General features: G+C 39.4%; 1 protein-coding gene across 1 annotated transcript in view; it reads right to left on the minus strand.

Annotated features, from left to right (window-relative positions):
- The window catches only part of LOC106024502, a 30,640-nt gene that overhangs the window by 13,881 nt on the left and 430 nt on the right, over positions 1–16,329 (minus strand). The window contains exons 2-13 of the mRNA XM_034295252.1: positions 7,880–7,996; positions 5,810–5,923; positions 5,486–5,599; positions 5,163–5,276; positions 4,840–4,953; positions 4,517–4,630; positions 4,194–4,307; positions 3,871–3,984; positions 3,548–3,661; positions 3,225–3,338; positions 2,902–3,015; positions 1,150–1,196 (exon numbers count right to left, since the gene is read on the minus strand). Coding sequence (XP_034151143.1) covers positions 1,150–1,196; positions 2,902–3,015; positions 3,225–3,338; positions 3,548–3,661; positions 3,871–3,984; positions 4,194–4,307; positions 4,517–4,630; positions 4,840–4,953; positions 5,163–5,276; positions 5,486–5,599; positions 5,810–5,923; positions 7,880–7,947 — 1,255 coding nt within the window. The 5' untranslated portion in view covers positions 7,948–7,996. The remainder of the gene's footprint in view (positions 1–1,149; positions 1,197–2,901; positions 3,016–3,224; positions 3,339–3,547; positions 3,662–3,870; positions 3,985–4,193; positions 4,308–4,516; positions 4,631–4,839; positions 4,954–5,162; positions 5,277–5,485; positions 5,600–5,809; positions 5,924–7,879; positions 7,997–16,329) is intronic.

Raw genomic sequence — 16,329 nt, forward strand, 5'->3', positions numbered from 1 at the left:
TGGTCACTCCTAAAGCCTCCTTAACTTTTAAGTTTGACACTGTTGTCTCTCCTTAAAAAGTAAAACATGCAAACTGATATCTGACAATTACATCTGCTGATTCCCCAATTCTTATCTGTGAGTGCTCATTAGTCTGTTTGTATTTATATTATATTAACTGTGTTCCGTGTACTGCCAGGTCCACTTGGGCATTGGTGCCTGGTTAAATAAGTATCAAATAAAATGAAAATAAAGAGATTTGTCAACATCTGATCTTGATTCAGTTGCTGTTATCTGACCACATGCAAAAGATTACACAGCAGAACTTCAAATGGTTTAACAAAATAAGCAAAACATTAGTGAGAACAGAATGGCCTTACTAAAATAAAACCTAAAAGAGCTTGAAGAACTTTGGAACAAAACCTTTATGGTGAAAGAAGACTAATACGCCTACTTCTACCAGAGTGATTAAGAAATGACCCACTTCATCTGGTAAACAGGTAGGGGGCAGTGTTGTGACTTGGGCGTGTCTGTTCTGTGACTACTAACAGCGGCAGCAGGGTGAATTTTGAAACTTACGGAAGAAGCTTCTGTTCAGATACCAGAACATACTTCTAAACCTACCGGACAGTGCTTTATCATGCAGCAGGATAATGACTCCAAACATTTCATGAGCTACCAAGATGTTTCTCAGAGCCAGTTGCCTAATCTGAATCCAATTGAACATGGTTTTTACATTCTGAAATCTAGACTGACAGAAAAAAGGCCCTAAAACAAAAATGAGATGCAGTAGAGGCCTAGCAGAGCATCACCAGAGATCATCTGCTGACTGCATTTCAGACAATCGTTGTATGCAAGGAATGTGACCATTACCACTACTGCATAACACTACTTTCATAATATAAATCAGTCCATTTACTTTGGTACCCAAAAATGGGAGGTGGCTCTGCAGAGAAGGTAGAAAAATATCAAAATGTTTTTTCCAAGATGAATGAGAACACCCTCAAATTAAAGCTGACAGTCTGAAATTTAACCCCATCATCGTTGTATTCTTTTCAAATACAAAGTGCTGAAAAACAGAATCCATCCTAATAATAATTCTTCACTGTACCCACACACTAAACAAAAAATGTCAGGGAAGGTAAAAAAGATATATAAGTAAAAACTCACATGGTCTTGGTGCAGCTTTCCTCCTGTAGTCTCCGCCATGTTCCATGCTGTAGAAAGACCAGAGGTGCAGACAGTCATTTGGAAACCTCTCTCTTTAGATACTTATAGATCTGATGTGAAACGATAAACAACCTGGTGCTGCTCTTGAAACAGTTTGGACGAGGAAAAAGAAATAGACAATAGGAATGACAAATAAGTCTGGCAAGACAGCAGATATATTATAGTATAGTATTTTACCCCAAAGCTATTCTTAATGCATCATTAGAGACTTCAGAGGACATACAATATTTCACAAAAGTGAGTACACCCCTCACATTTTTACTAATATTTGATTATATCTTTTCATGTGACAACACTGAGGAAATGACACTTTGCCTCAATGTAAAGTAGTGAGTGTACAGCTTAAATTTGCTGTCAATTTGCTGTCCCCTCAAAATAACTCAACACACAGCCATTAATGTCTCCCTGGCAACAAAAGTGAGTACACTCCTAAGTGAAAATGAAAAAGAATTGGGCCCAATTAGCCATTTTCCCTCCCCGGTGTCATGTGACTCCTTAGTGTTACAAGGTCTCAGGTGTGAATGGGGAGCAGGTGTGTTAAATTTGGTGTCGCTCTCACACTCCCTCATATTTGTCACTGGAAGTTCAACATGGCAAAGAACTCTCTGAGGATCTGAAAAAAAGATTTGTTGCTCTACATAAAGATGGCCTAGGCTATAAGAAGATTGGCAAGACCCTGAAACTGAGCTGCACACAGTGGCTAAGACCATACAGCGGTTTAACAGGACAGGTTCCACTCAGAACAGGCTTTGCATGGAAAAAGTTGAGTGCACATACTCAGCGTCATATCCATAGGTTCTCTTTGGGAAATAGACGTATGAGTGCTGCCATCATTGCTGCAGAGGTTGAAGGAGTGGGGGGTCAGACCATATGCCGCACACTGCATAAAATTGGTCTGCATGGCTGTCGTCCCAGAAGGAAGCCTCTTCTAAAGATGATGCACAAGAAAGCCCGCAAAGAGTTTGCTAAAGGCAAGCAGACTAAGGACATGGATTACTGGAACCATGTCCTGCGGTCTGATGAAACCAAACTTATTTGGTTCAGATGCTGTCAAGCGTGTGTGCCGGCAACCCGGTGAGGAGTACAAAGTACAGAAGTACAGTCAAGCATGGGGGTGGGAGTGTCATGGTCTGGGGCTGCATGAGTGCTGCCGGCACTGGGGAGCTACAGTTCATTAAGGGAACCATGAAAGCCAACATGTACTGTGACACACTGAAGCAGAGCATGATCCCCTCCCTTAGCCGCAGGGCAGTATTCCAACATGATAACGAACCCAAACACGCCTCCAAGACAACCACTGCCTTGCTAAAGAAGCAGAGGGTAAAGGTGATGGACTGGTCAAGCATGTCTCCAGATGTAAACCCGATTGAGCATCTGTGGGGCATCCTCCAACGGAAGGTGGAGGAGCGCAAGATCTCTAACAACCACCAGCTCCGTGATGTCGTCAACACCACCAGAGGGTGGAGGGGACCTGTATCAATACCACCAGAGGGTGGAGAAGACCTGTATCAAAACCACCTGAGGGTGGAGAAGACCTGTATCAATACCACCAGAGGGATTTCAGTTGTCTACCTTTTTTAATAATCAACTAACCTGATGGACCCTGACCAACCATAGTCATGCAACATCTGTATATAACATAGTTAACATGATGTACCCATTAAGAGAAGACCCTTATCCTTCAGTACATACCCTGGTTCAGTAGGGAACTGTCCCTCCCTGAAGTTAATTGGATGACCCATAGACTTTTCACTCTTCATAGACAGACAGCTGGGTACAGGGGAAGCTGGTCTCTCCTGATGGACCCTGATCAACCATAGTCATGCAACTACAGTTAGTTATGTTAATGTGTCTTCATTAATAATGTCTGAAGTAATAAACATTAATACCAGGAGGAGACCCTGATCATTTAGTTGTACCTCCGTTTAGTATTTAAGTGTAAAAACTATTACACCAACTATATAGTCAGAACACATGTCTATATCAGGACAAGACTCTGATCCTTCAGTACATACCCTGGTTCAGTTGGGAATTCTGCCTCCATGAAGTTAATTGGCTGACCCATAGACTTTTCACTCTTCAAAGACAGACAGCTGGGTACAGGGGAAGCTGGTCTCTCCTGATGGACCCTGATCAACCATAGTCATGCAACTACAGTTAGTTATGTTAATGTGTCTTCATTAATAATGTCTGAAGTAATAAACATTAATACCAGGAGGAGACCCTGATCATTTAGTTGTACCTTCGTTTAGTATTTAAGTGTAAAAACAATTACACCAACTATATAGTCAGAACACATGTCTATATCAGGACAAGACTCTGATCCTTCAGTACATACCCTGGTTCAGTTGGGAATTCTCCCTCCATGAAGTTAATTGGCTGACCCATAGACTTTTCACTCTTCATAGACAGACAGCTGGGTACAGGGGAAGCTGGTCTCTCCTGATGGACCCTGATCAACCATAGTCATGCAACTACAGTTAGTTATGTTAATGTGTCTTCATTAATAATGTCTGAAGTAATAAACATTAATACCAGGAGGAGACCCTGATCATTTAGTTGTACCTTCGTTTAGTATTTAAGTGTAAAAACAATTACACCAACTATATAGTCAGAACACATGTCTATATCAGGACAAGACTCTGATCCTTCAGTACATACCCTGGTTCAGTTGGGAATTCTCCCTCCATGAAGTTAATTGGCTGACCCATAGACTTTTCACTCTTCAAAGACAGACAGCTGGGTACAGGGGAAGCTGGTCTCTCCTGATGGACCCTGATCAACCATAGTCATGCAACTACAGTTAGTTATGTTAATGTGTCTTCATTAATAATGTCTGAAGTAATAAACATTAATACCAGGAGGAGACCCTGATCATTTAGTTGTACCTTTGTTTAGTATTTAAGTGTAAAAACAATTACACCAACTATATAGTCAGAACACATGTCTATATCAGGACAAGACTCTGATCCTTCAGTACATACCCTGGTTCAGTTGGGAATTCTCCCTCCATGAAGTTAATTGGCTGACCCATAGACTTTTCACTCTTCATAGACAGACAGCTGGGTACAGGGGAAGCTGGTCTCTCCTGATGGACCCTGATCAACCATAGTCATGCAACTACAGTTAGTTATGTTAATGTGTCTTCATTAATAATGTCTGAAGTAATAAACATTAATACCAGGAGGAGACCCTGATCATTTAGTTGTACCTTCGTTTAGTATTTAAGTGTAAAAACAATTACACCAACTATATAGTCAGAACACATGTCTATATCAGGACAAGACTCTGATCCTTCAGTACATACCCTGGTTCAGTTGGGAATTCTCCCTCCATGAAGTTAATTGGCTGACCCATAGACTTTTCACTCTTCATAGACAGACAGCTGGGTACAGGGGAAGCTGGTCTCTCCTGATGGACCCTGATCAACCATAGTCATGCAACTACAGTTAGTTATGTTAATGTGTCTTCATTAATAATGTCTGAAGTAATAAACATTAATACCAGGAGGAGACCCTGATCATTTAGTTGTACCTTCGTTTAGTATTTAAGTGTAAAAACAATTACACCAACTATATAGTCAGAACACATGTCTATATCAGGACAAGACTCTGATCCTTCAGTACATACCCTGGTTCAGTTGGGAATTCTGCCTCCATGAAGTTAATTGGCTGACCCATAGACTTTTCACTCTTCAAAGACAGACAGCTGGGTACAGGGGAAGCTGGTCTCTCCTGATGGACCCTGATCAACCATAGTCATGCAACTACAGTTAGTTATGTTAATGTGTCTTCATTAATAATGTCTGAAGTAATAAACATTAATACCAGGAGGAGACCCTGATCATTTAGTTGTACCTTCGTTTAGTATTTAAGTGTAAAAACAATTACACCAACTATATAGTCAGAACACATGTCTATATCAGGACAAGACTCTGATCCTTCAGTACATACCCTGGTTCAGTTGGGAATTCTCCCTCCATGAAGTTAATTGGCTGACCCATAGACTTTTCACTCTTCATAGACAGACAGCTGGGTACAGGGGAAGCTGGTCTCTCCTGATGGACCCTGATCAACCATAGTCATGCAACTACAGTTAGTTATGTTAATGTGTCTTCATTAATAATGTCTGAAGTAATAAACATTAATACCAGGAGGAGACCCTGATCATTTAGTTGTACCTTCGTTTAGTATTTAAGTGTAAAAACAATTACACCAACTATATAGTCAGAACACATGTCTATATCAGGACAAGACTCTGATCCTTCAGTACATACCCTGGTTCAGTTGGGAATTCTCCCTCCATGAAGTTAATTGGCTGACCCATAGACTTTTCACTCTTCATAGACAGACAGCTGGGTACAGGGGAAGCTGGTCTCTCCTGATGGACCCTGATCAACCATAGTCATGAAACTACAGTTAGTTATGTTAATGTGTCTTCATTAATAATGTCTGAAGTAATAAACATTAATACCAGGAGGAGACCGCAATCTTTTATTTCATACCCTTGTTTAGTACATAAGTCTGAAAAGAATTACACCAGTTATATAGTAAGAAGACATGTCTACACCAGGACAAGACCCTGATCTTTCATTTCTTACCCTGGTTCTGTAGGGAATTGTCCCTCCCTGAAGTTAATTGGATGACCCATAGACGTTTCACTCTTCATGGACAGACAGCTGGGTACAGGGGAGTCTGGTCTCTCTTGATGGACCCTGATAAACCATAGTCATGTAATAACAGTTATAGTATCCAACATGTACAGTGGATACTATAACTGTATATCCGAATCATACATTTTCACTCCATTAGGTTAAATTGTAGAGAAAATTGTAGAGAATAAGTATAAATTACAAAAGTAGGTGTGAATATGCCTTAATCTCTTCAAATACTGTTCAAATGTTCACACCATCAAAGCTAACTTAATCTTGCTCAGTTTCAGAGCTATATCTAGCCTAAAATGTCCACCCTGTTAGTTTCCAACCTGTATGAAAATGGACCTTCAGTGGGGAGAAAAAGTATTTGATACACTGCCAATTTTGCAGGTTTTCCCACTAACAAAGCATGTAGAAGTCTGTACTTTTTATCATAGGTGCTCTTCAACTGTGAGTGATGGAATAAATCCAGAAAATCCCATTGTATGATTTTTAAATAATACATTTGCATTTTATTGCATGACATAAGTATTTGATACATCAGAAAAGCAGAACTTAATATTTGGTACAGAAACCTTTGTTTGCAATTACAGAGATCATACGTTTCCGGTAGTTCTTGACCAGGTTTGCACACACTGCAGCAGGGATTTTGGCCCCTTCTCCAGATCCTTCAGGTTTCGGGGCTGTCGCTGGGCAATACAGACTTTCAGCTCCCTCCAAAGATTTTCTATTGGGTTCAGGTCTGGAGACTGGCTAGGCCACTCCAGGACCTTGAGATACTTCTTACGGAGCCACTCCTTAGTTGCCCTGGCTGTGTGTTTCGGGTCGTTGTCATGCTGGAAGACCCAGCCACAACCCATCTTCAATGCTCTTACTGAGGGAAGGAGGTTGTTGGCCAAGATCTCGCCATACATGGCCCCATCCTTCCTCCCCTCAATACGGTGCAGTCGTCCTGTCCCCTTTGCAGAAAATATCCCCAAAGAATGATGTTTCCACCTCCATGCTTCACGGTTGGGATGGTGTTCTTGGGGTTGTACTCATCCTTCTTCTTCCTCCAAACACGGCGAGTGGAGTTTAGACCAAAAAGCTACATTTTTGTCTCATCAGATCACATGACCTTCTCCCATTCCTCCTCTGGATCATCCAGATGGTCATTGGCAAACCTCAGGCCTGGGCCTGGACATGCGCTGGCTTGAGCAGGGGGACCTTGCGTGCGCTGCAGGATTTTAATCCATGACGGTGTAGTGTGTTACTAATGGGTTTCTTTGAGACTGTGGTCCCAGCTCTCTTCAGTTCATTGACCAAGTCCTGCCGTGTAGTTCTGGGCTGATCCCTCACCTTCCTCATGATCATTGATGCCCCACGAGGTGAGATCTTGCATGGAGCCCCAGACAGAGGGAGATTGACCGTAATCTTGAACTTCTTCTATTTTCTAATAATTGCACCAACAGTTGTTGCCTTCCCACCAAGCTGCTTGCCTATTGTCCTGAAGTCCATCCAAGCCTTGTGCAGGTCTACAATTTTATCCCTGATGTCCTTACACAGCTCTCTGGTCTTGGCCATTGTGAAGAGGTTGGAGTCTGTTTGATTGAGTGTGTGGACAGGTGTCTTTTATACAGTTAACGAGTTCAAACAGGTGCAGTTAATACAGGTAATGAGTGGAGAACAGGAGGGCTTAAAGAAAAACTAACAGGTCTGTGAGAGCTGGAATTCTTACTGGTTGGTAGGTGATAAAATACTTATGTCATGCAATAGAATGCAAATTAATTATTTAAAAATCATACAATGTGATTTTCTTGATTTTTTTATTCCGTCTCTCACAGTTGAAGTGTACCTATGATAGAAATTACAGACCTCTACATGCTTTGTAAGTACGGAAACCTGCAAAATCGGCAGTGTATCAAATACTTGTTCTCCCCACTGTATAAGCAGATATTATGTTAAGTCATGTGAAAACAATTACACCAGTTATAAAGCCAGAAAACCAAGATGAGACCCTAATCCTTCAGTTCTTACCCTGGTTGTGTAGAGAGGTCACCCTCCTTGAAACGTTTTGGCTGATCCATAGAGTGGTCGCTCTTCATAGACAGACAGCTGGGTACAGGGGAGTCTGGTCCCTCCTGATGGATTTTGCTTTAACACAACACAGAAACACCTTTGATCAATGATTTGTTTACCATTGAGTAAACCTAACTGAGCAGTCTGTGTCCATCGATTTACTAAACTAACACCACAAGAGAAAAAAAAATAATCCCACATATTCATTGTTTACGACATTCTCCTAAATTCATTTTAGAGGCAGTAGTGACGTTATGATTCATTTGAACACTGCACAGAGATTACACACAAAAAAAAAACCCAGCTAAAATCATGTTAGGGTGAAATTTCCCTTACATGGGGTTGCTTCCAACTGCCCATGGTTTCATATTTCATGATAGGCCATTTATATATCGATGACACAATTACACAATCATATAATCAATTTAACCTTTTCCTACAAATCTAACAATTGAATGCACATCTATCGTTCCAATAGTAAATATATTGATAAGTCAAGACGGGGGTCAAGATGCTAATCACAATACAGGTGCACAGACATAAATTTTTTGTCTTGCTGACAAACTTCCATTTGGAAAAAACATTTTTTACTGATCCAAGGGCATAGAAGCAGGGGAGCATAGGGGGAGATTTCCCTCCCACTTTTAAAATTAGAAGTAGGTGAGTCGGTCCCCCAAATAATAAGATCACTTTGTAAAAGATATTAAATGTGTCCCTTTCAAAATTTAACTGACTCCTACCTGCTTGTGCTTTTCAATAAAATGTGCATAGGTAGAGCTTTGCTTCTTTTTTTTCATGTGTCTATTCAAAATCCACACTCAGGGATATATTGTCAGACTCAGATGCTCACCTTTTATTTCAGATGCTAGGGTAGCTTGTACTAGTTATGTTCGATGTATGCAGTTGGCAGGTTACACGTTACTGCCAAAAAATTTTACATAGAAACATTTTCTTTAAGTGAGTAAATGAGACAGTAACAAGAAACCAGGCAAGCCTAGTTCAGCAGGTCCGCAATAGAAAGTATTGGTTGTCGATGACCTCTCGAGAATCGAACCGGGGTCACCCACGTTAAAGGCAGTGTCGATAACCACCGATCGTGTTGCCAGCGAAGTGTTAGTCTATCCTGAACAAATCCTGAGACATAATTCGAAAATCCATCAGAAATAGTAGCAATTTTAACAGTAAACAATTTCATTTTAAGCTTCCCATAATGTATTGCTACTCAAGGTTGTAGCCAGTTAGATTTTTGTCTATCCTGAAAAATCCTCTTTTGCCATTGATCGTTTTAACAGGTAATTAGCCATTTGTGAATGACATAGATACAATATCTATCAATATATGTGACGATAACAAGTGATGGCCATTCAAGGTTTCATTAGCGTTATTTTAGCAGCAGGATATTATGCAGGCAGCACTCAGATTTTCTTTATCACAATAAAAGCCATCATTGAAATGTATAAGGCAATATAGTTAATAATCTAGTCTGTGAAAAAGAACAGACAAGAATAACAATGGAACGGACATTAAACATAAAATGTACAGACTAGATTAACTATATTACCTTATACATTTCAATGATGGCTTTTAATTTGAAAAAGAAAATCTGAGTTAGCACCGCTAGCATAATATCCTGCTGCCTCGAATGGCCATCAATAACGATAACTGACTTTTTTGTCAAGGTGAAAAGACAAGAACATCATGTAGCCAGCGAAGCGTTTGTCTGTCCTGAAAAAATCCTAATATCCACCGGTACTGTTTTATTTTAGGCTTCCTATTACGTAGCTACGTAGGGTTGAAGCCAGCAAAGTTTTTGTCTGTCCTGAACCTCAGGTATAATGAGGCTTTATGACTCTTAGAGGAGGCGAACATTGGTTAACCACTACGCTATTTAAAAAATATTTCTCACAGGAAGTTCTTCCAAAAAGTTGAAATATTTCGAGAATAAAGTCAAATGTTTCTTCAAGGATATGCCTCTCAACAACAAGGCATTTTTGTCCAGAGAACTGCCTTATAAGGCATTTTTTGTGAATTTGTCTCTGCGCCGTGCCTCAAAAACATGTACTCTACCACTTTCTGTTCTCAGGTCAGATCGAAATCTAGTAATTATCAATAGCATCCAGCTGCAGCCCCACAGACTCGGCTGGCTAAAACTCAGCTGGCTTAAAAGTCCTACTTCCGTTTCGTAATTTCTTGACCCACTCCTCGCTATTTCAAACTGTTGTCACTTGAGTAACCTGGTAACGTTTGGACAATTCCACCGTTTACTTCTGTTTCATAATTCCCCCTACATCTACAGTATCTCTTACTAAAACTAGCTTTTAAAAACCATTGTACTTTATACAAAAAGCAACACGATTAAGCGAATTATAGTCGAAATTGCGATACTGATATGTGCAATTTCCATATCACCATATCCATATTTACACTATTTTCAACTCCAAGAAATGTGAATGAGATGTGCTTCGCGCGAGGTAACGAATCTTACGCCGTAAAAGTTTTTCTTGCAGGTGCTGTAGGTTTTTTGGACATTACTTAAATACATGGACAAAAAAATGTTTTATGCTTGAGTGATTTTCAATGTGAGTTAACACTGCAACTGCTACCGAAGATGTATGCTTCAAGCTAACGAGTGGCACAAATATACTGTCCCATACGCAATAGCGTGGGTATTCCATGTAGGCTATAATCTCTATTTTTAAGTAAGATTATCTACCCTGTTTACAACCATGTTTGAAAATATTAAATCAACCTCAATTGCAATATTTGTCAAAGAAAACGCTGTTCAATATTTTATCTAAATTGTGCAGCCCAACATACACATAATACAATTAGAAACAGTACATGTAAAACCTACATCTAAATTATTACAATAAGATTTAGAATGCATTTGCATAGCTAAATGGCATTATTCAACCTACCAACAACATCTATAGAATCACTTCAGAAAGACATAAAACAAACTGTTTCCTATGTTACCACTATCCCAACTAAACGTTCTGTAATGTTATTGACTCTAAATAGACACCAAAACAACTTTGTTTCTTATAAGGTCATCCCAATTTTTAGTTGTACATCGACAATGATTATATTATTTGCATAGATAAGCCAAAATGCTCAGACAAACAATTTCTCAAGCATTCAAGCTCAACACCAAATCAACTTTTAAAACTATTTAACTTTTAATAATGTTTTAATGTGCATTAATGAGATTTTATCTCAATGAGACAACTTATATAAATAAAGGATAAAAAAGCCTAATATACAATCTCCTGCCCTCAAATTTACATTCTGGGTACTGTCCAGGAAATCAGGGTCCGTTAAAAATCCTCTGAGAACTCCAAGCTTCCCTTTACTGGAGTATCCCACAAAATCTATAAAAAAGCACTCTCTGCTAATAAAAATTTCAAATGGGACACTTTATCCCCCTTACAGTCCAGGCATTGTATTGAGGTTCACCACACCTAAATCAAGAACAGAAGGAGAATGATTAGAATGAGCGTGTTTATATTTATCCGATCCCCGTACGTCCAAAGTGAGAGCTGTGTTCGGGTTCTCGGTAGTAAGTCGGACTCGTTCCAGGTGGGGGTTGGCCTCCGCCAGGGCTGCGCTTTGTCACCAATCCTGTTTGTAACTTTTATGGACAGGATATCGAGGCGTAGTCGGGGTGGGGAGGGGTTGCAGTTCAGTGGGCTGGGGATCTCATCACTGCTTTTTGCGGATGATGTGGTCCTGATGGCATCAACGGTCTGTGACCTTCAGCACTCACTGGACCGGTTCGCAGCCGAGTGTGAAGCAGTTGGGATGAGGATTAGCACCTCTAATTCAGAGGCCATGGTTCTCAGCAAGAAACCGATGGAGTGCCTCCTCCGGGTAGGGAATGAGGCGTTACCCCAAGTAAAGGAGTTCAAGTATCTCGGGGTCTTGTTCGCAAGTGAGGGGACAATGGAGCGGGAGATTGGCCGGAGAATCGTAGCAGCGGGGGCGGTATTGCATTCGCTTTACCGCACCGTTGTGATGAAAAGAGAGCTAAACCAGAAGGCAAAGCTCTCAATATACCGGTCAATTTTCTTTCCTACCCTTACATATGGTCATGAAGGCTGGGTCATGACCGGAAGAACAAGATTGCGAGTACAAGCTGAAATGGGTTTTCTCAGAAGGGTGGCTGGCTTCTCCCTTAGGGAGAGGATGAGAAGCTCAGCCATCCGTGAGGAACTCGGAGTAGAGCCGCTGCTCCTTTGCGTCGAAAGGAGCTAGTTGAGGTGGTTCGGGCATCTGGTAAGGATGCCCGCAGGACGTCTCCCTAGGGAGGTGTTCCAGGCACGTCCAGCTGGGAGGAGACCTCGGGGTAGGCCCAGGACTAGGTGGAGAGATTATATTTCGACACTGGGCTGGGAATGCCTCGGGATCCCCCAGTCAGAGCTGGCAAATGTGGCTCGGGAAAGGGAAGTTTGGGGTCCCCTGCTGGAGCTGCTGCCCCCGCAACCCGATACCATATAAGCGGAAGAAGATGAAGATGTTTTTTATTTACAATACTATACATATTTACAATACAACATAATGCATGAAACAGGTGAAACGCTACCAGCAGACAGATTGCTGTGATACATAAATCAGCTTTGAACTAACATATTATAATGCTGTACCTCTGCCGCCCTGAACACAAGTTTGGTACGGGAAAATACTTTTCATTTCTAAATATAATTTCAAATGTCAAAAACATTTAATTACACTTAACAGTATAGTGATATAAATGTTGATTGGTATCTGAAAATGTAATTACTTGTCTAACTATATAGAAATTACTTACTCTCCAGCCAGCCAAAATGGGCCAGCTGTCTCAACTCCTGAGTGCTCACCACATCCCTCAAGGATATGCAAGTTACCAGGTGGTGAACTGAACATAATGTGAATCAGATTTAGTATATATAAGGTATGCACTACCTATCATGTTTGTGTACAATAAACTGGTTTATATCTGTAGTATCTCATCTAGAGTCTATAAACTATGAGCACACCAGAGTTTTCCAAATAGTATTTTTTTGATTGTCAATGCTTTTCGGCTGTTTTATGTGTGAAATCACTATAGCAATATTTTTTTATATTTTTGTTCAAAACTGTCAACCTGTAACTACCTACATAACTTTTGTTATAAACAACGTGTTTGCAACTGTATATAGCAACAGTTGTCAGGTTTACCAGTAACCTAACACAGTATATTGAAAGCAATGTTACTAATTAGCCAGCTATTTTGACAGATAGAAAATATGTATGTATCTGAATGCCGACTTAATCAATAAATCATATGAAGTTAAATTACTTTCTTACCACTGTCATCTGCTTGGGTTCTAGATAAGACTGAAATGGAATTGACGAAACAGAAGTATGAGTTACCCAGCAGAGTCTGCTCTCTCATTCTAGATTCAGTGTTGCCAACTTTGCGACTATGTCGCTAGATATAGTGACTTTTCAGACCTCCTTAGTGACTTTTTTTCAAAAAAGCGACTAGCGACAAATCATGCGACTTTTTGTGGTGTTATTGGAGACTTGTTCTTACTCTTCTCAACGAGCAGCGGGTGCAGCCGTGGGCCCCTCCCCCATCTGAAAGCACTCACAGGCGGCCTGAAAGTATTGTGATCCTAGCAACGGCAACACCTCTGAATTGCACCATTGATACAAATGCCATAGGCTTTAGTTTATCATATGAACATCATATCATATCAATGTGCCACAGAAACGTCTGACCTTGGTTACGGTAAAGAAGATTTTTACATCTCCCCTTGCATTCCAACAGGGTCTTATTAAACGTATTACTGTCAGCAACGACATATACCGCTTGGATGCATATAAAATGTACATTTATGAATGAGAACAAACTGCAAGGGTAAAAGTGACGAGTGAAAGGTAAAATAAACAAGCAAATAATTAAATGAAACTCGAAATAATATTTTGACTTTATTCTCAAAAAAGTGACAATATTCTAAAAAATATATTTTGAGAATAATCTCAAATTATTTCTACTTCTATTAACAAAATAACATTTTGACTTCATTTTCGAAGTAACAGTTTGATTATTTCTCAAAATGTTTGAAGAACTTCCTGTTTGAAAAAAACATATTGGCCATTTTTATTTTTTTTCATGGCATCAATACGGAACCGTAGTATATTGATACACCCAAGGCCATTTTTGCATGCACTCGACACGGTCATTCAAATATCACAATCGGACAGGAAACCTCCCCATAGATCAGGCAGCACTGCTAACAGTACGGAGTGTGAAACGTCTATTTGTCTCTGCGAACGTTCCATTGAACGATACAGTTGCTTGCCATTCAAAGACCTGTAAACAGATAGAATGTAACTCTTCACAGTTGTATTCTGTTGGAGCCACTGAGTAATAATGTATCATTATTTAATAACATTTCAACATTTTCGATTCAAATGTGTAATGTTTCAAATGTTCAATTTTCCTTTCTTAAAAGTATCGACTTTTATTTTGAACGCTGAACTATGTGTCGCAAGAATTCTATTCTGGTGGCTAACGGCTCCTGCGTCTAGCTTCCAGAAGCTCACTCAGTGCACATTATTTTGTGAACAGTACAGACATGAACAGTTCAAAAGTTTCACAGTTCACATATCTGCATGCCGTTTTAAGTGTATTAGCTAACCTCTATAGCACGAGTGTAGAGAACTACTTACTGTTTTTCTTCTATTTGCCCGTCTGCTCTTTTGTCTCAAAATGGATCCTTACTAGAAATGCTTTGGGTATATTCCAAATGAACCCCTCCCCATAGATAAGTCATTTCCCAAAGTGTCTCAAAACTATTAAGGTAAAACACCAACATACGTTTTTCTTGTTGTAAAAATGGTTGCACACTTTAAAAAAAAAACATATTTGCACACTTGGAATTACTTTTGTATTTGGAAAAACGTTTTGCACACTTGCAAAAAATATTTGCAAACTTGGAATTACTTTTAATTTAATTGTAACTAACTTGATATTTGAATTCATGCAACTCAACACTGTAAAATACGGACGCTTAGAGTTTTGTCAAGTGTGCAAAACGTTTTTCCAACTACAAAAGTAATTCCAAGTTAACAAATTTTTTTTTAAACTAATTAAACTAATTTACAACTAGAAAAAACTTATGTCGCCGAATTACCTTCATACAAAACAAAGATGGTAATATTGATGCGTGTGCTAATTAGACCCTCAAATGCGCTATCAAGTGGTTGTGGAATGAAACAAAGTAATCACTTTGTATTGTTTAATTACATTGTATTGATTTAATCTTTTCTAATTTTTTCTTGTTAATCTTTTGTCTTTATTTTAATGGTCTTCCTTTTCAATTTCAGCAGTTTGTTTGGAAAGAGAATGGTTGATACCAAAGATTTTCCAGAATTTTTATCAGATGTCCTGATTTTATCCTATACACACAATGTGTCTTTGTAAAGACAGCCATACATGTGTTGATTACTCATTAAAACAGTCAAACAATAAAGTTGAATTTTACTGATTAATCTAATAAAATTTAAAAAAGGCCAATTGTAAGATTTCTACAGCACCACAAGATGTATAGCCAAATCACAATACAGGTATGCAGCTTTGAGTTATTTAGCCTGTAATACCAAAGTAACATCTGCATTTGCTAGCAGGATGTGTAAGAGAGTGTAATAATTTGTAACTGAATAATTTGTATGTGTCTTTCCCCTATAACCAAAGTTACAATTAAGCCCATGCCCTACTCATGCCCATGACTTAGAGGCCTTAAACACCCAGGTCTGATTTCTCCTGGCAAGTGAGGCCAGGTCTCAACCCTTCATACTTTTTTTATTCCCTTGTAATGTAGTATTCTGTTGGATTCTTTTTCATTGAAGAAACTTTCACATTTGAGCAGACAAGAAAAGTAACTTTAATTTGAATTTGAATAAATCCTTAATTTAGAAGACATAGGTTTTATATGATTACAACACTTTTTTTTGAAGCTATTGATAATGGAAGTCATTGAAAATAAAAAAAAGTTGTGATTGTCGTCCATCCTATCCCGATTCAAAATCAGTAATTTTCATAAATCATGAATGCTTGACTTTCTCTATCTCACAGGCTCCAATGCTTGATTCATGTGATATTAAACACTGACGAGCAAAGATTCCTGAAGTAGATATACACTAACTATCTCACAGTCTCCAATGCTTCATTCATGTGATACTAATCCTTTGACGCGTACAATCACACCAGTGTGATCAGGATAGAGTGGTCCCTGAAGCGTACGATCTTGTTAAGAATGCACCATTAGAACGCCTAGGTACAAGTAACGTAATAATGGCTGGGCAGACCGCACTGTTATTTGCTCACATTTAGGTCAAACAGTGTTTATAACTTTATTTCCTGATTGTAATTGTTTCAAGAC

The sequence above is a fragment of the Esox lucius genome, chromosome 11 (assembly GCF_011004845.1).
Source record: "Esox lucius isolate fEsoLuc1 chromosome 11, fEsoLuc1.pri, whole genome shotgun sequence".
NCBI classification, from domain to species: Eukaryota; Metazoa; Chordata; class Actinopteri; order Esociformes; family Esocidae; genus Esox; species Esox lucius.